The 26163-nt window shown below is 41.6% G+C and overlaps 1 protein-coding gene across 1 annotated transcript in view; it reads left to right on the top strand.

Moving 5' to 3' along the window:
• LOC101635617 (chromosome unknown open reading frame, human C11orf63) overlaps positions 1–25955 on the top strand; it is a 45885-nt gene extending 19930 nt beyond the window's left edge. Inside the window, exons 3-8 of the mRNA XM_004689162.2 lie at positions 5919–6032; positions 12960–13597; positions 15506–15797; positions 23022–23102; positions 23857–23985; positions 25548–25955. Of these exons, the coding sequence (XP_004689219.1) occupies positions 5919–6032; positions 12960–13597; positions 15506–15797; positions 23022–23102; positions 23857–23985; positions 25548–25745 (1452 nt within the window). The 3' untranslated portion in view covers positions 25746–25955. The remainder of the gene's footprint in view (positions 1–5918; positions 6033–12959; positions 13598–15505; positions 15798–23021; positions 23103–23856; positions 23986–25547) is intronic.
• The last annotated feature ends 208 nt before the right edge of the window (positions 25956–26163 follow it).

Raw genomic sequence — 26163 nt, 5'->3', positions numbered from 1 at the left:
ATGTTTGGATTTCTCCAAATGATCCAATGTTTGGATTTCTCCAAATGATCCAATGTTTGGATTTCTCCAAATGACCCAATGTTTAAGTGAGTTTCATAATTTTCACAAGTAAAAGAGGAATTTGTTCGTAGAAGCAGATGAACCAGACTCTGGAAACAGGCGACTCAACTGGTGGAAAGGGAACAAGTCAAAGGAGGGAGCTGGGAGCCTGTGCGCAGGCAGCTGTGGGCTGAATTGGCCCAGCCTAGGTCAGAACTGGGAGGTGCTGACTAACCCTGTGGGTCAGCTAAGGAGGAGGTAGATGCAGCCATAGTGGATGTGATTAGTTGCAAGTGTCAGGGTGTGGGGCTTTAAGCCAGAGGAATCCGTGGGTACCTTTCCTGGAGACCCTAGCATGTCATTTGAAAGCCAGGCTCTCAGTATATGCTCACTACACCAGCACCATCCAGGAGCTCACTGGAAATGCACATTCTTGGTCCCCTCCCAGGCCTCCGGCATCAGCAACCTGAGTCTCAACAGCCTGCCAGTGATTATGATACAAGCTCAAGTTTCAGGGCCTTGTGCTGGAGTCAGGCCTTTCCTCTAAGTGGTGTGAGTGGTGGAGGGCCGCTAGGGACAGACCCCTGGAATGCTGTGACTGTCCAAAGGCCACACTCACATATGCTGAGTTGCTTGAGGAGAGTTCAGGCTGCTGGCTAATCAACATTCATTTAGGTTATATGAGACATTTCTAAAATCGCTTTCACATTCTTGAAAACCGATAATTGCTTCATTCATTTGCATATATTTATTAAGAGTTTATTATATGTCAGGCATTGTCCTAAGTACTTGGAATACATCATTGAACAAAACAAAACCAAAACCTGAACCCTCATGGGACTAGTTTTCTATTAGCAGGAGATGGAGAAAGGCAAAATAGATAAATTCGCGTATTAGTAGGTGATGTGAGTGCTGAGAGAAGTGAAGCAGGGCTGAGGGACAGGGAGTGGTGTGGGGAGAGGAAATTACTATTTTAAATCAGGAAAGAAGCAAGAGGTGAGGACCTCTCTGCAAATATTTGGGAGGGAAGCATCTCTGGAAAACAAACAACAGCAAATGGGAAGCTTGAAGTTCAGAGGAAAAGAAATGGAAGACAAGACTCTAATTTCACCCTTATTCTCCCTTATTTTGTTGACAGTCAACTGCTTGGTTTTAATGTAAACCACAAATCTAACCAGATAAACAGGTTCTGTGCAGATGGGGAGCTCAGTGAGCGGTATAGATCAATCTTTCTCATTCTGTGATATTTACTGATGTGCCAGGCACACCCAGAGCTCCCTCACAGATCAGATGGGCAAGGTCCTGGAGCTGTCCAGCACCACGGCCCTGCACAGATTCAGTCCCTCCTCCTGCCTGCATGAGACTTACGGTCTGTAGGAGACAGTCACCAGGGCAATACCTGTGACTCAAGGGGAAGTAGAGAGTACTAACCCACACACTCAACAGCATCTACTGTTACTCCTCTGGGGAAGCAGGAAGGCTTCCTGGAGGAAGTGATACTTCAGCTGAGGCTGGAAAGTCAATAAGAGTGTTCAGAAGAGAGAACACAGGGCCTTATAAACCTCTGAAGGTTAAAGACAATGGAAAAAAGCATGGGAGGGTTTTTAAGCAGGTGACTGACACAAATACTGGAGGGCTTTATAAACTTGAATAAGTTACGTGGCCAATGGGTATAAAAAAATAAAATAGTTCAGGTCTCCCTGGTGGTGCAGTGGTCTAAATCTCAGTGCTATCAGGCTATCACGAGCCACTACAGCATGAGTTCGATCTTCAGCCAGGGAGCTGACCCACGTGGCACAGCAGACCTCTCCTGTCTCACCTACTGCTCCCCTCAGCAGTATATTTCAGTAGACCTGCCTGTTCTGCCCCCCACTGTCTCTGGTGAATCCTCTTACCCCCACCCCCTTTATAGCTTGCACCCCAGCTCTGGTATACATAAATAAATTTTTTTAAATTTTTAAGAAAACAATAACATAGCTCAAGGATTCAATGTCATCAAATTCTTGCAGTGCACACACACTAAATACATTCTCAGGTGTCCCAAAGGAATAGAGAAAATGGCCAATGAATAGCAAGACCAAAGTATTTCATGTGGTTTGTGCTCTAAGTGGCTGGATAATTAATACAAATTGCACAGACTTAAAACAGCTGGGCTAGTCAAGCTGGTGCTGGTAAAGACCCACTGTGTTGTCACATCTCCACCTCCCTGCCAGCCATGGGGAAGGACAGGCTGAAAATGCCCCAAAATGCCCTGGACAGATGGATTAAACAACAGAGGTGCTGGGGCAACAGTAAGCAAATGTGACAGACATATTTCAGAATCTGGGACCTATTTTAATACAGCAATGGGCTAGTCATTACTACCATCAAGCAATGAGAATCCCAAGGAAACTGAGGAATTAACATAGGCCCCCACAATGTCTAAACATTAGACAGGGTGTAATGAAAAATAGTATCAAGGATAAAAAGGAGCAAAACCCCCAGGGCCTGAAAAACTTAACATGCTGCTGCTTATCTGCTTTGTTGTGTGTCTGTGCAGGACGCACGGATTCACATAGAGCCCGTGGCAAAGGCATCGACTTTTTTCATGGTGCTGAACCTCTAAGAACCTGATGAGCTTCTCTGAGAGAGAAGTAGCAGCCCAATCCAGCTCAGCTATACTCAATCGGAGTTGCTTTCCTACCTACAAACCCTCACTTCAAAGCAAGGAACATAATGTACAATTTTTTAATGGCTCTAGACCCAGGCACTCAGGCTCTCTGCTCTGCGCCTTACCTCAGTGTAAACACCTAATCAAGATTGCCTGTGCTTCAACAATAGCAGCCAAATGCAATTCGAGAACCACAAGCCTTTGAAGTCCTCCCAGCAAAGGCCGGTTTTCTAGTCTGGGATAATGACATGCCATGATTGCTGTCTTTGTTGTATCTTTTCAGTAGAGAAGCAATTATAGGCCCCAATTTAACAGAATAGACATTACACAGCTTATGATGCTCAAAATGCAATTTCATTTGATCATTTTCTCGATTTGATTGGTATTAATAGAATGGTTCACAAAAAAAAAAAAAAAAAAGCTGGCAGAGGTTATGTCCCATTCCACTTTCAAAGAGATAATGTAGAAGTATGTTTTACTTGCCCAGAGACTCTCTCCAGGGTGATTCAGGCAGTGAGTTCCACCCAAACAGCCTGTGGCCAGAAATCATGTACTTCCAACATTCTCTGGGGAAGGAAGCCTAGGAACGACGCATTTTTAATCTGTAAACTTTTTACCAGAGCTACCTAAGGGATCCCATTCTTGTCACTAGAACAATTGTTAATGGAACAGTCGAACAAATGAAAACCTGGATTAACTAAAAAAAAGCCAGGAGTCAGACATCCTAACAGCAGATCTAGGAATAAGCCAACTTCACCTTTCACCCAGACTCAGCCTGTTGGCAGTTTGGAAAGGATTATTTGCTGGCTAGTTTAGCAGGCTCTTCAGAATTTTTTGCTCTTGTGACCTTTATGTCTCCTCCTGACAAAGTTGATTTTAATTTTTCTTTTCAATGAGCTGTACTCCTTTTTCAATTTGTTGCAATAGGGGACTGAAATCTTCGAATGATGAAAAGTTGTAAAACCTAATTTTTTTAAATATTATTTAGTGCTTCCTGAACCAGAACTGTGAAAGGGAGAATTTGAAAGCACAGAAGTGTTTGAACATCAGCTGTGAGACTAAGTTCTAGATTTCCCATTTCCATCCAAGTGAAACCATGTTATGGTGTGGTAGAATTTGTGGGGAGGGGGGGGCCTGGGGGCTGGTTAACACCAAACCTGTGATGATGAGCCTGTGTGAGCAGAAAAATCCCAGGACCAAATAGTACCTTTTGCTTCTTATATTAGCAGTGAGGTTTCAAGCACGGAAAAGTTTTATTTTCATTTTTTTCCCCACTTTCAGATCAAACTAAGAATTTAAATTTCCAGATAGTCTGTTTGCCTACCCTTGGTATATGAGGACAGATGGGAGTTGGGGTTGAGAAGAGGTTACACCCCAAATCAAGCAGCATGTCTTTACCAGAGAAGTGACATAGAGTGGTAAGGAGTGAGGTTCTTGTCATTGCTAAGTGCTTACTTTTAGCAAATATTTCAGGTTTTTTCCATACTGAATACAGCCTGTAGAAGTCTAAGGTAAAAGCAAGCAGCAGAGGGAGAATTTGAAAGCAAGCAGGACACAATTTCAAGCCTATGGTTTTACCCCGTGTTAACACTTGCTGCTTCCCAAAAGACAAGCCCATCCATGGGCATTTTACAAAACAAGTATAAAGGCCTGAAGCTAAATTTAAAAATAAATCACATCCATTTAGAGAGGCAGAGCAGCAAGTATAGGTGATAAAGCAAAATAGCCAAGTGACCCCAAACCTAGTGACCTGCTCTAGCAGGAAGGACACTTAACCCCTGAGAGAGGTCTTTACCTAATAGAAGCCTTTGGAAAGATCCTCACCAGCTTCTAACCGTCTTAGTCTGAGAGAGACGGACTTAGTCTACTGCAGAGAGCAGAGGGACAGAAATGGCAGGATGACCTATCGCTACACTTGCTCAATGATGGGAGAATATGCTCATCATCCAGGAAAGAGATTGAGAGATCTAACATTGGACCCCATGAGTGATTGAAAGGACCAGGTCTCCCAGAGAAAGGGACTCTTTGTAGATCACCCTATTCTTTTTCTCTTCCCTGATCATAAACCTTTAAATGCTGTGCTCACATGAACTCCTGCCAGGAGACGGGACATGCATCAAGACAACTCATGGGTGAACCACCACCAGAGATAGAAGTGCTGGCAGTTAATCTCATGTACTTGCAGGGTCTCATCCACCACAGAGATATTACAACCTTGTTTTCTGAAATGCTATATGATGGATAGGATCTCACGCTGCACTGAGACTACTCCATTTCTTGATTTAAAACAGGAAAGCAATGGAGGCAAAAAAGACCTCTCATTAAGTTGGGGACCGAATTCCCATGTAGCTGCTTTCATCAGGGATTCTGAAACCTGGCTGCAGATTAGACCCATGCAGGGAACTTTTGATATCTGGGGCCACCTCAAGAGCTTCTGACTTCACTAGTTTGGGATGACACAGGGCATTACTGTTTTTTTAAAACGCTTCCTAGTCTATTGTAATATCTAAGTGAAGTTGAAAACCAGCATTACTCAAATTCACTGAGTGCCAAAACTGCAAATTCTGCAAGTCAAAGATGGTGTTCTAAGAAGTAAATTCATCTTGCAAAATTGTTCAGTGTGCAGGTGCTGACATCGGACTGTCTAGGTCCTCTGCTTAGTAGCTGCTGGTCAATTCTGGACAAGTTACCTAACTTCTCTGTTCCTCCCTTTTCTCATTTGCAATAAAATAATAATAGTGTATATTTGATAAGGTAGTTGTGAGGATTAACAATCTAGGTGAAGTGCTTAGGACAGCTATTAGCACACCATGAGCCTCCAATGTGCTTAAATATTTTTACCATTATATTGAATATTATGTACTCAATACATCATTATATTCATATTTCATTTGACATATTCAAATAGTAGTTGTAGTATGCAGTTCAGGTAACTGTTCTAAAATTTTATCTCCATGAATATGAATGAAGCATTGAGAGTAATTATTCATTCTACCTAAAAGCACAAGTTCTCACATCATGCCTCCAAGAAAAAAAGACAAAAACATTGTTTATTCCATTTTCTTTGGGAACCATCCATGTCCCCCAGAACAGAGATGAATCCTTAAAATGAACTGAAAGTAAAACTTAGCCCTGCAGGACTTCTTTCTGCAGCACATAGACTTTAGCCTCAAGGCTCTAAGACTAAAATGAATACAGTTAACATGCTATATATGTTTTACCCTCTTAGATCTCCTACCTGGTCAGAGTAAGTGACAAGACGTCCTTTCAGAATGCCAAAGAGATGGAAAATGCTGCCATCGATCCTGAAGACAAATGGCATCAAAGAGCCCAACAGCTAAAGGTTACCTGCTAGATTGAATTTTAAGTGTATTTCAAGGATTACTGCTGAATACAAGTAATGTTCGTGACTGACTTCTTACCACTTAAGGGTCTATTCTTATGCCCACCTCCCTAATAGTCAGCCTGACTTCTGCCCAGATAAGCCAATGCTTGCTCAGCCAACTCTGTTTTTCCAAAGATTCTGTTTCAGGGAGGAAATTCATCCTATTACTTTTTAAACAGTCAGCATTAAAAGCCCTCACAGAAGAAAAGCATGGAGAAAATACGGGGGAAGAAAAATCGCACTTACAAACATTGGCCAATTTTATGCTTCCCCTAAGTCTGTTTCCTTTTGTAGTTAGCAATTCCGTTGTAAGTCTAGGTGATGGGGTATATGTGCCTAACAATAGTTGTCCCACAGAACCCTCCTTCAGAGTGTGAAAGGCTACTAATAAGCCACTGCGCATAAAGATGTCCTTTTCTGGGGCCTCTAGTGACACAATGGGTTAAAAGTGAAGCACTATGAAGCAATCTGCAGCACAAGTTCCAGCCCTCGCCAGGGAGGTGACCCACATGGCACAGCAGACCTTTCCTGTCTCGCCCCTGCTCCCCTCAGCAGTGCATTTCAGTAGATCTGCGTGTTCTATTCCTTGTTCTATCTCTGGTGAATCCTCTCATCTCCTGCATCTCTGTCCTACACCCCAGCTCTTGAATGCATAAATAAATTTTGTACAAAAGAAGACATCCTTTTCTGAGATAGAAAGGTGTGCTACTTTAAAATCATAATGTAGTTTCAGGGCAGAGTCTTGTGAAACTATTCCCATTGACTGCTATTCTGGAAAAATCAGGCAAAGCTGGTTTCTGCTTGAGCCAGTATAGGGATTTATATGGAGCTGGTAACTCTTGGGCCAGGTTTTATCCCTGCTTAAGAAGGGATGCACCCTTGGAAATCAATGAAGCTATGGATAGGATCATTTAAAACTATATACAGTGGTAAAGATAATGAAACTATAAAGTCCATTCCATTTTCAGAAGTTAGAAAAGAGGGAGCACTCAAATATCATCTTCCCTCCCCATGCACCCTTAGAATTATAAAAACAGAAATAAAAGCTGATGTTCTCTTAGGTCTCCTGGAAGCCAATTCTAGAAAGGACACACCCACAAGTTAGGAACAGAAATGGGACCAGAGGTCAGGTTATGACACTGGGCACGAGGACATGACAGGGAGTCTAGGGAGTTTGGCCAAGCAGATGGAGAGGACAAAGGAAACCTTAAGGCTCATTGTGTGTTACAGATAATGGGCAAGATCTAAAGATATTCTGGGCCTTGACCAACCATTTTCTTGTTGCGTAATTTTGGGTGAACTTTCTCCAAGTCTTCGGTTTCTTCCTTGGTAAATCAAGGGTTGGTCAAAATGAGCTATAAGGTCTATGCCCGCTGCAAAATGTTATGGTTCTAGGACCTTCTTTTTCTAGATAAACTATTGTACCACACTCACTTGAAGTATACACAAACCTTGTGTTTGGAACTGTCATAACTATCACCCAGGAAAAGTATAGGATTCTTAGGCAACCATAAAGTAATCAGGGTCAAATCACAGACTTGGTGCACGGCATGGCCCTAGATAGAAGCAGCAAAAAAACAAAAACTAAAAAATGACAAAACTTGAGAAGAAAATCATACAGAGGCATGAAGAGTTGAGCAAATACAGTATTCTGGTGTCACACATGGGCCAATTACTGACAGAGAAAATGGGAGAAAGAGGGCTGGGGTCCATCGTGGGACTTCAAAAGGCTTTTCATCAAGAGAGTTTAGATTTGATGCTGTGGATTAACAGGAAGTACTGGCAAATTTTGAGCAGGCTAATGACAATCTGGCTTGCATGCCAGAAAGTTCATGCTGGCCATGGTGGGAAGAATAGTTTGGAAGGGAGTCAGATTAGACAGTCAGGTGAACTTTGCTGTGGTTTCCACCCAAGAGGGTGCGAGAACACAGAGGTGACAGCATTTGCTCTGTGTGTCACCTTCACGCACATCTTGTTCAGCACAGTGGCTGAACTGGATTAAACTTCTTACAGGTCAGACTCCCCTAGCCCCTGTCCAGAGAGGGTCAGAAAGGGACACTGACAACCTGAGGGATTGCTTAAAGACTTGGAGAAGCAGGGAGAGAGAAAGAATGGTTCTAGGAGTCTGATTAGTGGCATCAGTCTACAGAGGAGTGGGAGGAGGCTTTGGTACTGGGCTGACAGGGATGACCTGAGGTCAGGGCTGGGTTTGATGCCACGTCTGGAGGTGCCAGTGGAGAAGAGACCTCGGATCTGAACATGAAACTCAGGCATCTCTGAAATGGTCGTGTGCATTCGCATCTTAAGAATTCACTGGTATGTTGAGGGTATGGGAATGGCCACTGTGCCCCTTGGAATTATAGGTCGTAGAGAAGAGAGGAGGGTCAAGGAGCCCCTGGAGAGAATGGAGGAATGTTAAAGGAGAGAAGAGGCAGAGAGCAGAAGGTGAAGACTAAGAAGGAATTGCCAGAGAGAGATCCTAGTAAAAGCCAGAGGTTACTAGTAAAACAGTTAAGTAGAAAAAAAAAAAAAAGTGTGGCGTCCTCAGGAGATGAAACTTTGAAGAAAGAGACATCAGTGAACAGCAGCAAACTCTGCAAATAAGTAAAAATGAGCCATGGAAGGGAGGTGATACCTACGACTCATATATGCAAATCTCAAATGAGTCAGAAAATACAAGTGATAATGTAAGCAATACTATAAATGAGAAATTTATCTATTTGTGTGTCTACTTGTACATGGACAGACAGACAGAAAGAGTGATGACATGCAGCAAAATGTTAAAAACTGGTTACTCCTGATAAGAATATCTGAAAATTCTGTTATTTTTGCAAATTTTCTATTCAGCGTAATTTTGAAAGGGTAAAGCGATACCTCTGAGTCATTTGAGGCTTTATCTACCAGTGAGTGCAATAAAATACAATTTTAAAATAAGTAAACTAAAAACAGAAAATAAGAGTTGAGAAAAGGAAGGCCAAAGGATTTAGCAACATTATCCGTGCCCTGAGCAGAGGCATTTCAGGGGGTGATGATAAGGGCGTGTTGCAGGTGCTGAGGTCAGGATGAGAGATGGGGAAATGAAGAGCCAGGCAGTCTATGCTCTCAGGAATTCTCTGTAAATTAAGAGATAGTTTATAATTATCCAACGATGAGAGCACTGCTAATAATGGCAAAGAAAAATAAGGTCAAGAGGTTCAACACTAGGAAAAAGGAGGAGGAGGAGAAGGAAGATGGGCCAGAATGTAGCCCTAGGAAGAAATCAACCTCCAAGAGAGGGTAAAGAGCAAGAAAGGACATTATATATATGGCTTTGAAAACAATGTGCCCTACGTCGCATAGGCTACATAGGTTATAAGTTACTAAGAGACTTATGTGTCTTTATTTTCTTCACTGAATCTACTCAACTCTTTTGGTTAAAGAAATAACATTTAAGAAAAGAGAGTTTAACCAGAGGATGAGATTAACTGAGGGATTCTTTTGATGGGAGATACTGGAGCACATTTACATGCTAGAAAGAATGAGAAACTAGACAGGGCACAGTGAAAGAGAACATATGCCACAGAGAAGGTCTCCCAGACAGTTTAAACCCTTGTGTTGAGAATGGATGGTCATCATCATCTTCCATGTAAGAGACGTCCTCAATCATTCTGTGCTCACCTGTGACTCTGCACAGGTTTTCCAAAACCATCATTATTGCACACCTGGTACTAGACGCAGTACTGACCCCTGCTGGACAGGTCAAGCAACACCTCCCACTGACAGAAAACCCTTCCCAGACAGGCTAGGGCATGTTCATTGACAAACCAGAAAGTTCCCCCCATTAAGTAAGCTTTCACAAAGATGAAATAAGGTGTTTTCTTTCTTGTCACTCTAAATTAGCTCTTGATTTTCCAGGCAAGGAAAAGGAGTAGAGTGAAAAGCAGGTATGATTTTTGACTAGTTAATGTCAAAGTCCTGTCATCACACCCTAAGGAACCTTCCCACCTTACCAAAGAGTTAATTTGGTTCTGCCAACACTATCAATAAGTCTAGGCTTCTTTTACTCACTGTAGCATACATTGCCTCCTTGCTGACGCTGAAAATAAGAGCCACTTAATATGCATGCTGTAAATTTGCTTAATATAATCAGATGAAATTGATGACTCTAGCTCAAAGTGCTACTTTATTGTTTACACAAGGGAAACTTCACACCTGAAGTTTGGGCTCCTGCCTTGCAGGATCCTCAGGACTCTGGGGTTGGTTAGGGAAACGCAAAGCAAGAATGGCTTTGTTTTACAGCAGATAAAGTTTCTGGTGCATCCCAAACGCTCCTTCCTTCCTCAACCCTTGCTGCAAAAACAGAATCGTGGTAAAAGAGAAACAGCCGGGAGCTGCTTTTCACGGGGTTGGGGGCAAACTTCCCTGGGACGGCACAGTATGAAGGAAAATTAATAACTAAGGACAGGTCTTACTAAGAAATTACCAACCCAGCATTAAGCACCAGGATTCCCGAGACAGCGTTCTGCTAGCCAAAGGGCCGCACTCTGCATGCGCAGGGGAAAGCCTACCGCCATTAAGCAGTTATTCTGAGTGCATGCAGTAGGGACTGATTGCAAGTGTGGGTAACAAAAGAACCCCAGTGAGAGTGGGATGAAATAGAGGATTTCAGTGCTGATGGAGATTAAATAGCCTGAGAATGGCTTTGTATATTAACTTCAGGGGACTCGGGTCTTGCCACCTAAAGAGTGACACCTGATGCCTCAATTGTGGGGTAATAAATCTTCAGTAAACCACAGATCTCAAGTAGGCTGCTTGGAAGGTGAGAGAAATCGCATCAAGCCCCTAAATGTCTTCCTTTCTTGGAAGTGAAATGCCATCTCTGGGCACTTATGTTTATAGGAATAGCAGATTTAACACTTGAGACAATTGAAGTTTCATAAAATGATGAGCCTTGGCCCCATTGACACAGCACCCTGTGAAGAGTTCTATTGTATGCGAACCATCAGCAGCAATAGGGGATGTGATTAAAACTTAGTGGTAACCCAACGTTTCAGGCCTGGCATCCTAGGGGGGGAATCTCAGTAAATGTCCCCCTTTTTGGTGGAGATAGGAGAGTGAATAGGGAAAAGGACAATTGAAGACAGCAGGAAAAGAGTTCTTGGTCATTTACTTCTCTAGCAAGTAAAAGTCTGAACGAGTGTTGAAAAGAATGACCTGATCAGTATGAACTGATGTATCGATCATCACAAAGGGGGTCTTTTGGACCCTAGTGAACAGTGATCACAGCCAGAAAAGCACTGCTATGTTCCATGAATGCACCCATGAGATTAAGAAATAACATATTTCTTCTGGTATGCTCTCAGGACTATTTGCAAAACCTTCCTCCTACATTTTCCCCATGCAGCTAAAACTACTGCATGGGAGAAAGAACCTTTCTCAGCTGAAACGGAGACTAAAAAGTTTTTCTTTTGGGGAATAACACAGGTGAAAATTTTAAGTTTAGAGGAATTGGCCAGGACCTGACCAATCCCCCACAGGATCAAATGCTACAGAAAATATACCTTAAATTTCAAGTTATAAGTTGTACACTCTTATGTCAAAATTGGATCTAAGACAATTAATGAAAAAAATAAGATATGAGAATTATCATAGATCACTGTTTTAAATCTAACAATTTCAATACCATTAATAATAACATGTCACTAGCTAAAGGAGGCCATTCAATATTATATAGGAATAGGATGAATCTTAGTAATTGTATCAAAAATGTGAAGTGTAAGGAGAACCCATAACATTCATTTGGTCATCTGTGTAGCAAGCAAAAATATGATTTATTCAAGATTTTTCTTCTCAAATGACCCAGGTAACTTGCATTTTTCAATTAACATTGCATAGATACAGGCCACAGAGATTTTTTTGTGTGTGAGCTCAGAAAAGAGGAAAGTATGTCCCATTAGATAATACACTGGGGCATATGGTACCTTACTGTTTTCAGTAAGCATTTAATCATTCTTTGCAAAGGCCTCTTAACTCAGCTAGTTTTTCACAAAATAATGAGTACTTTATTCCTTGGAAAATATGTCTAAATGGCTTTCGCACAATATAGTTACATAGTGTATCTATTATACCAAGAGTACATTTTGTTGTTATAAGACTTTGAAAAGCATAAAGACTGTTCTGAAATTGAAATGTCCCCCAGATGTTTGATTGCCTAAGTATAGGCTATATTAAGGAACAGAAGCAAAACAACCATTGAGGTCTCACAGATGTCCTATCACAGGCAGACTCTCTTCAAAGCCTCTGAATAAAAATCTAATTTGTTTCATCTGGTGAAGGGGTCATTTCTAGCTTCTGACCTTTATGAGTAAGAAGATCCGATCATCTGAATTGTATTTCATACTATACTTGGCTTTGGTTGGTAAAACAAATCGCTGATGTTCTTTCCAGTGAAATTCTTAAAGTATTCATCATGGTTCAAATAAGCTCACATATTTGGATGTAGATTTGTACTTTTTTGGTAAGCGGTTCCTTATCTTTAGAGGTAAAACCCTTTTCTCCCCATTTGGTAGCACTACATTTCACAGTACTTAAGTCAAAGACTTTTCCTTAATAAAAATCCCATTGTAAGCTATTTCTTTCTAGAAAATTTGTAACCTAAAATGTCCAGGAAGAATCATTCACATAACGACCCTAATTGCTGGAAATTCAGAAAGGACCCTCTGTCCTCTTTCCTTCATTCAATCCCATGGTAACCTGAATAGAAGTTTCAACCTCTAGTTTCAAAGAGCCTTACTTAAAGTTGGTCTTTAAATAAGACTGTTTTTAAATTTTAAATTTTATAGTAACTAAGACTGTAAATTTTTTTTAATTTTTAAATTTTACAGTAACTAAGACTATCTTTTTTAGAGTTACCAAGAACAGTGGTCTCAACAGGAAAGTACAAAATCAAACAATGGACTAAGAGGCCAATCTTCAGATACATCCAATGGCCAGCAACCTTCCAGAAGACGAGACAAGCACAAGATGCGAAGACGGTATGAACACTACCAAGAACTCAAGTCCTTGGTGACTGAGGTGCCAGTCATCAGTCAAGGAAACCAGAATAACAACCTCGGGCAACAGCAAAGCCAAAATAAGATCATTGAAGCCACTGTGTTGGTGAATGCCCCAAATAATGACATGCAGTTGTCAAATGCTCTTAGGAGCCAGGATCCCAAAGTGACCGATACATCTGCTCCACCAAAGCAGACTTTTGACAAGGTGTTATACAAAAACACTACTGGCTATCACACAGTTAATGTCAATAAAGAACTAGGCCGCAAAGACCAAGATGAGAAAAGACTTTCCTATCAGCAGCTGTATCTTGACACCCTTTCCAATAAGGACTTGAATTCCCTTCATGAACTTTCTAAGAGACAGGTGCACCTGAGACAGAAAGAGACTCAGTCTGTCTCCAAAACAAACATCAATGAACCAACTCAACAGAAGAAGCAACCCAAACAGATTCCTGCAGAGACAAGATACAAGAACCTAGAGCTACTATGGTAAGAATTCCCTTTTCTCAAGTGAGGTGTTAGAAGAGAGGTGAGAACCTGCTAAAGCAGGAGACAGAGCATGAGGAGGGGTCAGGGAGGTTGGCAGGTGAGAGGGAAAAATTCACCTGCCCATGTCGTGGGCTCTGATTTATGCCTAAAATAGTACACGTTGCGTCTTCCCGGTTACCTCTACTTTTCCACTGTGGCAAAACCAGGTGTTGGAAGGAGGGAGGGATTCAGGGAGCCCCGTCAAATAAGCTCTGCATATTCTGAAGGTTGTAAATAATGTTTGAAGGAAACAAATGATTCCCAACACTGTAACAGTCTATCCTAAGAAAATAACCTAATATCTGCAGCTCTGGTTTACTTAAGAGAAATAGAATTTGCCTGAACTATAAAGAAAGAAAAAGGAAGTTACCTGAGATACCTCTTAAGAAGTGAAGATACTCCTGTGACCTCCACATGGCATGTGTAGACCACAGTTAATTGGTCCCCCTCAGAATCCAATCACATATAAGTCATATGGTATAGCAGGGTAACAAAAAATTCAAGATTATAAAATGAAGATATTTTTATTTCTATGAAACACAGCATACAGGTCAAACCAAGCTATTAAGCATAAGTGGGAGAAGCATTAAGCATAGTGTTAGACCCAATAAGCCAAAAGAATCAAACACTAAGGATTATACTGGGAAGTTTATTGTAATTTATCAAAATTGTTGAGGTGTGGTTTCTTGTTAGGTGGTTTTTATTAAAAAAAAAAGAAGAAGAAGAAAATAACCTAAAATCCTTACAAATATGCACAAAATATTTTTAGGAATAACAATAACCTAACACTTAGGTAGACTATGATAATGAATATCATGTTGCCATTATAAATGATTAGGAGAGAAAACAAATGAGATACAAAATGACATATGAAGAAAAATGCACCCAGACGTCAACAGTGAATATCAGTGGCAAGAGATTGGGGTTATTTTCATTTCCTCTGTGTATTTTTTGAATCCTTCAAGTCCCTACAATATTGGTGTAATACTTCTATAATTAGGCAAAAAAGTCATTTTAAAAATCACTTCAGGGACATTATTTGCTGTCATTTGATCGAATGTATTCCACCAATCCTGGTGTTGGATTTCCGTGATTAGGTGAATAAAGTGACACTGAATCCCAAATATTGTCCCAGAATAATTCAGGGGGCATTTTTTCTGATTCAGAACTTAGGCTGAGACAGATTGCCTTCTAGGCTTGCTTGGCTGTTCCTCATGGCTGGTGAGTGAGCTTTACAAAAATCTACCATCTACCCCTTTTTGGTATGTTGGGTTATGGGGGGGGGGGTTTTGGTTGTTTTTGTTTTTGTTTTTGTTTTGACACTAGTTCTTTAAGGGTCACAGCCTTTATACAGGCATCTCAGCTCTGATTCTTTACTCATATAGGACCAAGATGTCACATCTCCTACACCCGCATTAAATGTTAAAACACAAGCCCTTGGATTCAAAACTTGCACAAAGAAACCCAAGCTTCATTTTATCCAGAGTCTGCTTTTGTTTCTGACCTTTGAAGATTCCCTGCCTCGCTCCTAAATCCAACTATGTATTTAAAGGCTGTTTATTAGATTTAATACAGTATTTCCAGGTCTTTTGTAGTGGGACAGACTTATATGTATTCCTAACAGGTGTCTTTTCTATCCTGAATGTGCTAAATGAAAGTTTCAATAAAACCTAGAATATGCCAAAGAGAAAAAGGCAACAATTTGAGAAATCAATGCACTTATGATAAGGTTAAACCCAAGTTCATTAACTTGATTTGGGGAGCGAGAAATACATCAGATAAACAGTCCTAAAGTCATTTATGCTAATCATTCTATGTATCCAGTTTGTAGTAACATATCTGTACTGCTCCCCCTCACCCCCCCATCAGGAAATTCCACTCATCCTCAGACCAACCTGCCAGAGCGTCTCCAGATTCGCGGCTGGCGGAGATCATGGAGCAGCACCAGCAGGCCTTGACGCAGCTGACGGAGGTGCAGCCCAGCAACGGGGCTTCACCCGGCCTCACGTTCCCACCTATACTTTCAAGGGTTGAAAGTGAGTCCCAACTCAGTTCAGAGAGAAGCCAAAGGAACCAAATCAAAATTAGTCGTAGCAATTCAGAAGGCTATCTGGTTCAACTGGAAAAAGGAAAAAAGCATAGGAAAAGAAGCGGCACTAAGGTATGAAAGCATTTTTATCAAGTAACCTTTTAACGTTAAGGATATGGGTGGCCTTGGTTGACCGCCCCCTTGCACTTAGCCTTGAAACGGGAGGGTCAGGTGACAGTCTCTGCCTCTCCGGGGCGGACTAAGACCTGAGGAACTTCCTTTCTGGAGCCCCTGCTAAGTCCTGGAGTCTCTTTCTTCCTCCTGGGATCTGCTGCTGCCACTTCCTAGCTCCTAGCTCAGAGAGGGTCTATGGCTTGGTCCTTCTTGGAAAGAGCCCACGTCCCATCTCAACCTATCATTTGAGCCGAGTTTCCCCAAGTACATTCTCGTTCCCAACAAGAGGGTTGAATGAGCAAAATGTCCTGTTGCCAATGCTCTGTCCCTTTCTGCCCCCCGCCCCAACCTTCAGAGATCCTCTTGAGCATAATCTCAGCTCAGCTCCTGCAGTAAAACAGATATTCAGGACAGTAATGCCTTAACTTTCTTCTGAAGCCCTGGCTGATCTCTACTGAGTACCTCTGTCTGCAATAAGATTCACCATCACTAGCGCCTCTGTGAACAAATTCTTTCCATCAACTCTTTTGGTTAATGAGGGGAATTTGGAGAGGAGAGGAAAGGTCACAAACTGGAATGTTTTCAACAAGACATAAAGGTGTATTTCTCCAGGCAATAGAAACTCCTTGGTAAAGCTCATTTGCTGTGAGGAAGAAAATAGTAAGGAGAAGATGCAAAACATGCTGTTTTAAAGTGCAACAAAGAAAGACCTGGCTGGAAGGAGGAGGCCTAGAGTGACTTGGGTTTTCCAGTAAGAGATTCTGAAATGGAGGGGCATGTGCTGGGTAAGAAGGTACCAGGCACAAGGATCATGAATAGAAGGTACACTTGAGGGAGGGGCCTTGGATAAAGAACAAAGGCTTGTCTGAGCAAAGGGGAAGCTAGACGAAAATGGACAGTGGGTTGTAGAAAAGGGAAGCCGAGGAGGGCTGTGTCAGGTTGTGACGTGACCTCAGACATCAACCAAGAACTCAGCTCTCCCACCTCAGCTCTTCCACATACCCCACCCTAGGGACCTTAAGCTGCCCTCTCTGACACTACTCCCTCACGCCATCATGCTGCTGGGGTCCTTGTCTGGGCCATGGAAAACCACTATCAGCAGCTTAGAGCCGGAATAATCCTCAGTTTCACAACAAGTAAGAAGTGATGTTTCTGGGATCACAGATAACTTCTTTGCCACTGGAATATCACCAAATGGTAGGTGGGTTCTGAGGTATACTTAGTACTAGTTTCAAATACTTCAAAAATTAAATGGGTTTTATAGACTGGACTGGGAAGCCAGACACCATGCGAGCTATCAGTATTTCCTACAGGGAAATGCATTCAGAGCTTTGGAACCAACATATTCTCAGATGAGGATGGCCTGTTCACACAGGGCTATATATTGCCAGAACCTAATGCGTAGCTTGAACACACTACCTCAGAAGAAAACCTCCTGGGTTAGGATTCTTGCCAACATGGCTTGTTGAAAACACAAATTTTTTGTCTTCTGAATATTTATTTCTGCATTCAAGAGTTGGGGTGTGGGACAGAGATGTGGGGGGTGGGGGTGGATTTAAGAAATTCACCAGAGACAAAGTGGGAAGCAGAACAGGCAGATCTACTGAAATACACTGCTGAGGGAGACATGGGGGAGGTCTGCTGCACCCTGTGGGTCAGCTCCCCTGCTGGGATCGGGCTCATGCTGCAGTGGCTGTGGAGAGCTTCATAGTGCTGTGAATTAAGCCCTTGCACCACCAGGGAGGCCAAAAAGTCAAGCTTTCAAAATCAGTTCTTGGTGAGCAGAATTCAATGGAAATCGTGTACTCTGCCATTCCCAATTCTCATCTCTGCTCTGTCACCTAATAACTTGGTGATATGGGCGAGTTATTAACTCACCAGAGCCCCATTTCCTCAAGGACACAATCAGAATTGTCCTTTTTGTAGATTCGGTGTGGTTACAATATCAACAGCTACTCCTCGGCCCTATCAAAAAAAAAAATGGACATCAACTTAATTTCCCTCTACCTCCTCCCAGTCACTGAATTTGTGTGAAAAGATAGAAGGGGAAGTACCAGAGACAAATGTGCCCCCAGAAATCCACAAGTAACGGGGCGCAGGGAAGAGGGGCAAAGAGGATGTCCAGTGTCTGCTTCCCAAATCCACGTTCACCTTCGAAAATTACTTGCTTTCTGTCAGGAATGTCACAATCCCAAAGTATCCCTTTTCTCTTGTTCTAACACCTCCAGCCTACATCTGACAACAACACACAGAAGTATTCTTTGTCTTGTAAGTTCTTCCAGAAGTTAAAATGACTTCGAAGTGAGCTATTTGTATGGGACAGCAGGTAGTCAGGGCACCAGCAGAGGGAATCATTAGCCAGGTCAGGCCCATTTGCTGGCCATAACCAATCTTTTGGTTTCCAAGGGAATTGACTTGAATCACATTAAAAATTTGAGGATTTGTGAAGATAATAGGCCCCAGCACCCTTGTCTCCTGGCAGTTCTGTGGTATAGCTGATTTATGAATACTAAGCATTGTCCATCACCAGGAAACCCAGACATTAGGCAGGGAGTGATCAACACAGGCCAACAGATGACAAAAAGTATAAAAATATCTGTCACCACCCGCCACAAAAATCACAGCTTAAGGACTTCACTGTGCTGGCCGTGCTGAGCTGTACTGCAGTAATTAACTCATGTTTCTGCTCACAGACAGTCTGGTGATTGCTGCTTGACTGCTTCTAAGAAGAGGTTTATTTGGATTAAGTTTAGCAGCCACAGAGCAAATTTCCTTCACTTGCTGGTCCCTGGGCTTGGAAGCAATGGTTTTTGTCCTGTTTTTGAATAACTGTCTCACACTTATACATCTGAGGAATGTTCTGGAGTGAAGCCCTGCAGTGTCTCCCACACCAGGGCACAACATTTCCAAGTTGAAACAAGTCCCCACAAGACAACCAATGTCATTTTTTTGAGGTAGGCACATGGTGCCCCGAGTTGATAATAAAAACCTCACTCCTGTATGGAGAGGTTGGTTGATAGCTGCCCATGGCCTTCCAGTCAGGACTGTCCTGTAGCCTACTATGCAAGCTATCACTGGTGAACCTGTCAGAGGGGGAGGCCTGGCCTCGGTGATTGTCGGACAGTCCTGAGGCTGGATGGAGGTCAGTTAGGGCGCACCTCCTGCAGAGATGAACCATGCCCCCCCTCCCCTCAGAAGCTTGTTGAGACCATGTCTATGGTTCCCTGCTGTGTTTGGAGGCCTAATGGGACTATCATTGCTAAAATTTTTTTTTTTGGCATAATGCCACTGTGACCTTTTAATCTGCTAACAGCCAAGGAAAGGTAAGTCAAAATAAATTCACAGGATTATTTTACTATAAAAGCCTTTTGAACAGACAAAGTAGATTAGTGGTTGCCTAGGGGTGGAGGTGGGGCAGGGTCAGTGATAACAGGAGCAAGTTTTCTTTCAAAGGTGATGAAAATGTTCCAAATTGGATTGTGGTGATGTTTGCACAACTTGAAGAATCTATTAAAAACCACTGAATTGTGCAATTTCATTTGTTATGGCCTATGAATTATATCTCGATAAAGCTGTTAGGAAAGTCTCATGGAAAGAGATCAAACAAAATTGCAGGGCTGAGAACCAATCAAGATCACTGGAGCTAAACTTTAAGTAAATCCAGGATTTTTCACTGCCAGTCATCCAGAACAAACTCGGTGAGGAGTCATCCTCTACTTGGAGAATTGTCTCTTTGCTCAAAGTAGCTCTTCCAGCCAAGGCGTCAGTGGTATTTAGAAATAGTCCCTTTTGAACCACATCCTTCTTTTCTGGTCACTATGTAATGCTAGCTCCTGGAACTCTGTTTTCCTTGGACCGTGAAGACCTTGGCCGGAGGTGAGATTAGTGTAAGAATGGAGGGGGGGTCAAGAATGAGCAATTCTTCATGCCTCACAATGTCTTGCAAGTCGGTGGGATAATTCAAAGTTAAGCTGCTTCAGACTAAGGATGTGATTTCTGGGCACTGATCATTTCTTTCTCATCAGTTTTGGACAAATTGGATTTATGACTTGGCTAGGAGCAGGGTTCTTTCATTCTTTCTCATTATTGGTTTACTTTGGCAGCTAGTAACAGTGGTTGCAAAACGGCAGTATGGAGGGCATAAAAGAACAAATTTCCAAATGTGAAATATATGAAATCTACATTCACTCACCTATTAAAAAGAGCAAGGACTTTCAAATGTGGTAATACGCAGCGTGATCAGGGTTTGGACAACGAGAGCACTGGTATACCTGGCTAATGGCAGGGCTTAGTACTGACCCTAAATATTTATTGCTTTGTCACAATAATTCCATTTCTCCTTATTTATGTCAAATTACCAGTAGCCCATAAATCATGCACATATCAAATGCTTGGAATTTAGGGGGATAGCTAAAAAAAAGTAAAGCAAACTAGACAATAGACCATTATGCATTAAAAAGCATTTAATGACAGAAATACACTAAAATGGTAAAAGGCTCAATTGCTTAGTGGAGAAAAATATTTATAAGCAATAGCCAATTTTATAGAAACATGGGCAGAAAAACTAGAGGACAGGAAGCTGCTAGATGGCTTTGCTATATACCATGCCTGTTCCTTAAGGATTTCTTTTTGAAAGGCCCTTCAGTGGACTTTTCCTTTAAAACAATTACATCAAAGTACATGACGATTTCAGTCCGAAGGTGTCAGAAAGAATTGTCTTACCTTTTAGAATTAGATGCATTGAAAGAGTTTTAAGTCTTTAACATTCTCTAGTTGGACAATTCTATTTCTAGAATTTCTCATCTTTATGGTATAGTAGTGTTGCCTAAAACACACACGATTCTGGGTCTTGAAAGCCCTGAGATGTTGCTTTCAGCTACAAGTCATAGAGTGACCATTTACAGCTCCCGCAGAGATGCAGGTTCATGCTAAGAAACAGGTTATGAAGAAAAGAAGCCGTGGTGATGCTGCCATTTCTCTTGCCATCGGTCCCTCCTTTCACAGACCCTCCCACCGCATATGTTGGGTCAGCTCCTGGAGTTCACAGCCCTGTGGTCCATAGTGGCCACCCCTAAGGCTGGGGAAAGAATCTGCTATTTTTACTGGAAAACAAGTAGCAACTATTAGTTCTGATGACTATACTCTGGGTCTGGATTTGCTGCACCTTTCTTTATAGTTCTGATACCAATTGTTTAAAAAATAGGGCTCAGTGGGTTGTCTCAGCACTATGAAGCTATCTGCAGCCACTGAAGCACAAGTCTGATCCCCGGACAGGGAGGTGACCCACATGGCACAGCAGATCTCTCTCGATTACTGCTCCCCTCAGCAGTGTATTTCAGTCAGTCCTCACATTCTGCTCCCTACCCTGGTGAATCTTCACACCCCTCCCCAACACCTCTAACCTACACCCTAGTTCTTGTATGCATAAATAAATCCTTAAAGAAAAAAAGGACATTTTGTTCATCCACAAAACATATCAAGAAGAGCATTTTAAATAATGCAATCTGAAAAATCAAGCTCTGGAACTCTGCATACTAGATATGTTTGTGAATTAACGTAAGGCATGAATCCTTACTGCCTCTTTTCTGAAATCTGCAAAAAAAAAAAAATCTTGTTCTTCTTACATATGAGTCCACAAATAGTTGCCAGCACTGCTGTTTCCACAGCTCCACATATCAGAAGCAGTGTCTGAAGGATTCCTTTGTTGTTTTTCTTTTCTTCCTGACTATAAAATTGCTGCTGTTGCTCTAACTCTAGGAATCACTTATTGTTGGGGGCAAGATAAATGGGAGGGAGGGGCCATGCCAGCCCAAGGAACTGCTTTCCAAGATGTGCCTGCAACCGGTCCAGCAAATCTGCACCATGCCTCTCGGGCAAGGACTCAGAGCTGAGGTCGGAGGCTCTGAGCCTCCGTCGTAGGAAATGGTAACAGAAGTTCGTCAGTATGAGCTCTGGGTGTCAGTCAGTAGGCTGCTGAGGGCAGAACACATCATTGCAGTGGTTCATGTGGCCGATGTGTATACACACGTCTCCATATGCACAGAATGTAGGTGTTTGCTTCTAAGATTTGGGATCTATTCAGTAACTACATCTCATTGTTGAAATTGTCTAAGTCTCTGGACGATGTTTGCCAAGTTCTTAGAAAGAGCACATTTGATGCACAGCATATCGTTTAAGACTTAATAATGAACAGAAGCTTTCTAGAAAAATCTGCCTTCATCATCAGTATTACTGGGGTGTAGCCTGCCTGTGGTGCAGACTCTTCAGCAAGGCTGTTCTGTCTCCATCTCCACCTCCAACTCAAATGTGCTGTAAGGTCAATCCAACCATCTATTTGGTCCTATCCTTCCTACCTTCCCCAAGGAAGGAAACCAAACAAATTCACAAACTCAAAGTAAAAAAAAGCTTTCGATTTCCTCAGAAGAGCATCTGCTACAAGTAGCATGTCAATTGTAATGTCAAACAGCAGTTTGGGAAGCATCTTTATTCTAGAGTCAGGAAAGACCATTTGCATTTTACCAGACTATTTCTGCTCATGTTATAATCTAATAATTAAATTGCCGTAAGAGGTTATTTACTCTGTTCCCTTTAAATCTGTAATGGTTAGAAGAATTACATGAGATTATTTGTGCCCCTCAAATTTCCCCCCCAAAAAAATATGTATATATATACATATATATATATCACACTGTATAAAATTAGTTTCTCAGTAACTCTTACCTAGACTCATAACCCCTAATGGTTTACTTTCTTTTGACTACTATAATGTTATTAGACAGGGCACTCTCTTGAAGCTGTGTGCTTACCTGATTCATTTCCATTGCTTCCCCCAAGAAATCATTTGTTTCATATCTTTAGCATAACAGTAGTAGCAGCAAACAAAGAGGTGACAAGTGTGTTCTGTTTATAATGTTAATAAAAATAAAATAGCACTTGACTCACTCAAGATATTTATTTACATTTGTCAGAATTATTTTCACTGCAAAAGGGGAAAGTCAAACAAGTAACTGACCAGCTACAAACAACAACTACCAGTACAAGGGAAGAAGTGTCAGGAAATTCACCCACTCCCCAAAAGTCCACAGGGAATTCTTGTCCTTCCTTCTCCCTTTTCTTTTTCGCATGTGGCTGTGACAACTTGGGACATCCACATTCTTAAAGAAACTGTGATTGTATTTTTAGAGTTCCAAGCTGAAAGGTTATCAGAAGAGAGACGTGAAGCTTGGTGGCCTTGGACCTGACCTTGAGTCCATCAGAGACAAAGTAAGTGTGATGTACATGCAGCAGCCTCACTCTTGTCTTTGCCCATCTGTCCCTGAGCAAAACTGTAACCAAGTCCTAATTCAAATCTCTCTCTCTGAATAGAGACCTTTCTGCAACAGCATTGGTTATAGAGACCCAGATACTCCTTTTACCGTGAAATGAAATTACTTAGCCAATGTGGCTTTATGTATCCTCCTTTTAGTTCTGAAGGCCCAAACAGAAAAGAGGGGCACGTGCACATGAAAAGAGATGTGTGTGTTACAGGGTTGTTGGTCTTTCCCAATAGAGTTATCTTGGTAATTTTGAAGAGTGGCTACAGAGAAGACACTTAGGGTAAGAGTTTCCCAGCCCATGAAAAGTGCATCCACTTTATTCTCTTTCCTCGAGTGAAAGGAGATCTTCATTTAATGTGTTTTAACTGCAGTTGCACTCAAGGCATAAAAAGAGTATAGTTCAAAGTTGGAAGCAAAAATGAAAATAAATTGGGTAAATGCAACAAAGAAGGGGCTGAAAGTGATTTAGCCACTGTTAAGAGAACACTGGCTGTGCTGTTGCGGGGACTGTCCCCCTCAGAGAGACCCTTTCCAAGAGGAACAGGAATTTAACCATGTCACTGCCGCCTCATTCCAGGTGGCACCCACTCTCCCGTGTGCTGCTACAGTGTGCCATTGCCCTAAAACGAGGGTCGCTTTAAGTAGAGAAAAGAGGCTTGAACAGAACCCGTGAGGCATTCTAACTTTGTTTCACTAAACAGATGCAGAAATTAGTACAGCAAAAGGAATATGCAAAACAGGTAAAGGAGTACAACATGAGGACACGGTCCATTCTGTCAAAGCCGCAAACCGCAAAAACCGAGAATAAATCTGTAATCCCACGGCAAAAGGTAAGATTCTCACAGGACCAGCTGTCTTGAATGAAAACGTAAACGTCTGTTACCTCATCATTTAATAAGCTCCCCCCAGCTTTTATTGAACACAGGGGATGCTTTAGCTACTGCCATTCTTCCAGCTACTTGTCATTTATGGATGTAAAAATGACACATGCACACAGTGATGCAGGTGAACCTTATGTTTTTCTGAAGTTTGTTATTGTTGTTAGTCTGAAATGTGTTTCCTTCCAAGTATAGTATTTTACATTTGTTACACATACAACAATTAAAATAGGGCGATTTCTTAAAAGAAACTAACAATCCTGCTGAGCTATCCGTTTCCTACTCTACCATGAAATAAATTTTTAAGAAAAGCCATGCCTACTGGCTATTAACAAGTACTTACACACAAAGACTTTCATTGTTTCTCTCAAGTTCAAATTCCCCTATCTGTTTCCAGAGGGATTGTCTATATAGATTCCTCTACCCAAAAAAAGCGATTTCAGCAAATACAGAATGTTCTCCTTCTCAGATGTCATCTGACTACAAGTGGTGATACAGAGGAAATACATTCTGTAAGGGAAAGAGAACGAGGCAGATCTGCCTCCATCCCACTACGGACATGGGATATTTGGCATAAGGGACAAGTGACTCTTTTAGGAATTTGTACTCTGTGTTCTTTCACAAACCATCCTATTTCCTCCCTATTGCCTTTCTTCCCCAGACCTTGAAGACCTCAATCCACTAGAGTTTCCATGGTGCCACTTTTTTTTTCTCTCCATAATTTTTTCATGAAGAGATTCAAGGCAACAAGTCTATAATTAGAAATTCCTACAGAAGTCACCTCCACACAGAGAAGTCTGGAGTTTTTCCCCTGGGGCCTCAATAAACTACTTGTTTTCATTACAGCTTTCAAGAAACTTACTAAAATATAAAGCAGAGATAAAGGGAGATTTAGAGATTGTGATCTCATTTTTATTGTAATTCAGAATTCACATCACTGGGGGAAAAGGACCTGCCTTTTTGCATATCCAGTTTTTTATAAGTATAGTGAAGAAATCATCAATTTAGAGTTCTAATATGTACTTTGCAGCATTCTAGGCGCCTAGAAACAAAAACAGTCAGTGTGATAATGGAGGCTCAGTTTCTATCAGCTGCTACAATGTCTGTTGGTTTCAAGCTGTAAAAAGTCCTCTTTGGATGGAAAGGTCCTAATATCTCCTAAGAAGTTTGGTTTTAATGTTTCTACCAAAGAGTAAGCAGATAATATTCATCAGACACCTATTTTCAAACATTTGCCCAAAACTCAGTTTTATAAAGAAAATATCCATAGGCAAGACTGTCAGCATCAATCTGTAACTCCTGCTTTCCCCCCACTGCGTCATGTCAAGTGGCTAATTTCTTTTGTTTAAATTGTGTTCTGTTGCATCACTCACATTCTCCATTTAATTCTCTTTCCACCCACGTCTATAGTATGTTACTGTAGCAACAGTCCTTTTTCCTGAGACTAGATTTCACTTAATGAATCCAAAACACATTTCCCATATCAAATAAACTTTACCCTTATACTTTTTTAGGCTTTGGAATATGCTAAGACGATACCCAAACCCAAACCAGCAAATCTGACAGATTCAACATCCAAGGCAAAGAAAAACCCAAACTATGCTGGAAAAGAAGAAACTTTACCAGAAATCTCACTGCTGGAAATACTACAGAATAGACATGAAAGGGAAAAGCAGGCTGTGGCTGCATTTAAAGTGCTTCACATTGTGTAGACAACACTTGCAGAGGGGACCAAACACCTGGCAATGGATGTGCAGTAAGGAAAGTCCATCCAGCCACTCTGCTTGGAGGGGGATCACCTAGGATCACCATCGAATTGCAGCCCATGCTCGCCTTGTGTGAGATTTAAAATATGGGCCCTATTCTACTATGGAGTCATCCTTATTTTCTAGAAAGAAATTTTAAGTGTTTATTTTTGAATCAGTTAAAACTGGGGCTGAAGAAGTAGGGAATAAAGCCTATGTTTTATATAATGCATCGTTTGATTTCTTAAACTATCTCTACCTTTTCTTAGAATAATGAAAACTCTGAAGTTACCGAAGGAATAAGTTTGTGTTTCTTTTCACTCCTGTTTCTACTAACATGAACTCAAATTGGTATCTCAGTCTACTGGGAATTAGCCCATTTCTA

This window comes from Condylura cristata, unplaced genomic scaffold, assembly GCF_000260355.1.
Source record: "Condylura cristata isolate star-nosed mole 26May11 unplaced genomic scaffold, ConCri1.0 scaffold00025, whole genome shotgun sequence".
Lineage (NCBI taxonomy): Eukaryota > Metazoa > Chordata > Mammalia > Eulipotyphla > Talpidae > Condylura > Condylura cristata.
This window is presented reverse-complemented; position numbering and strand designations above follow the sequence as displayed.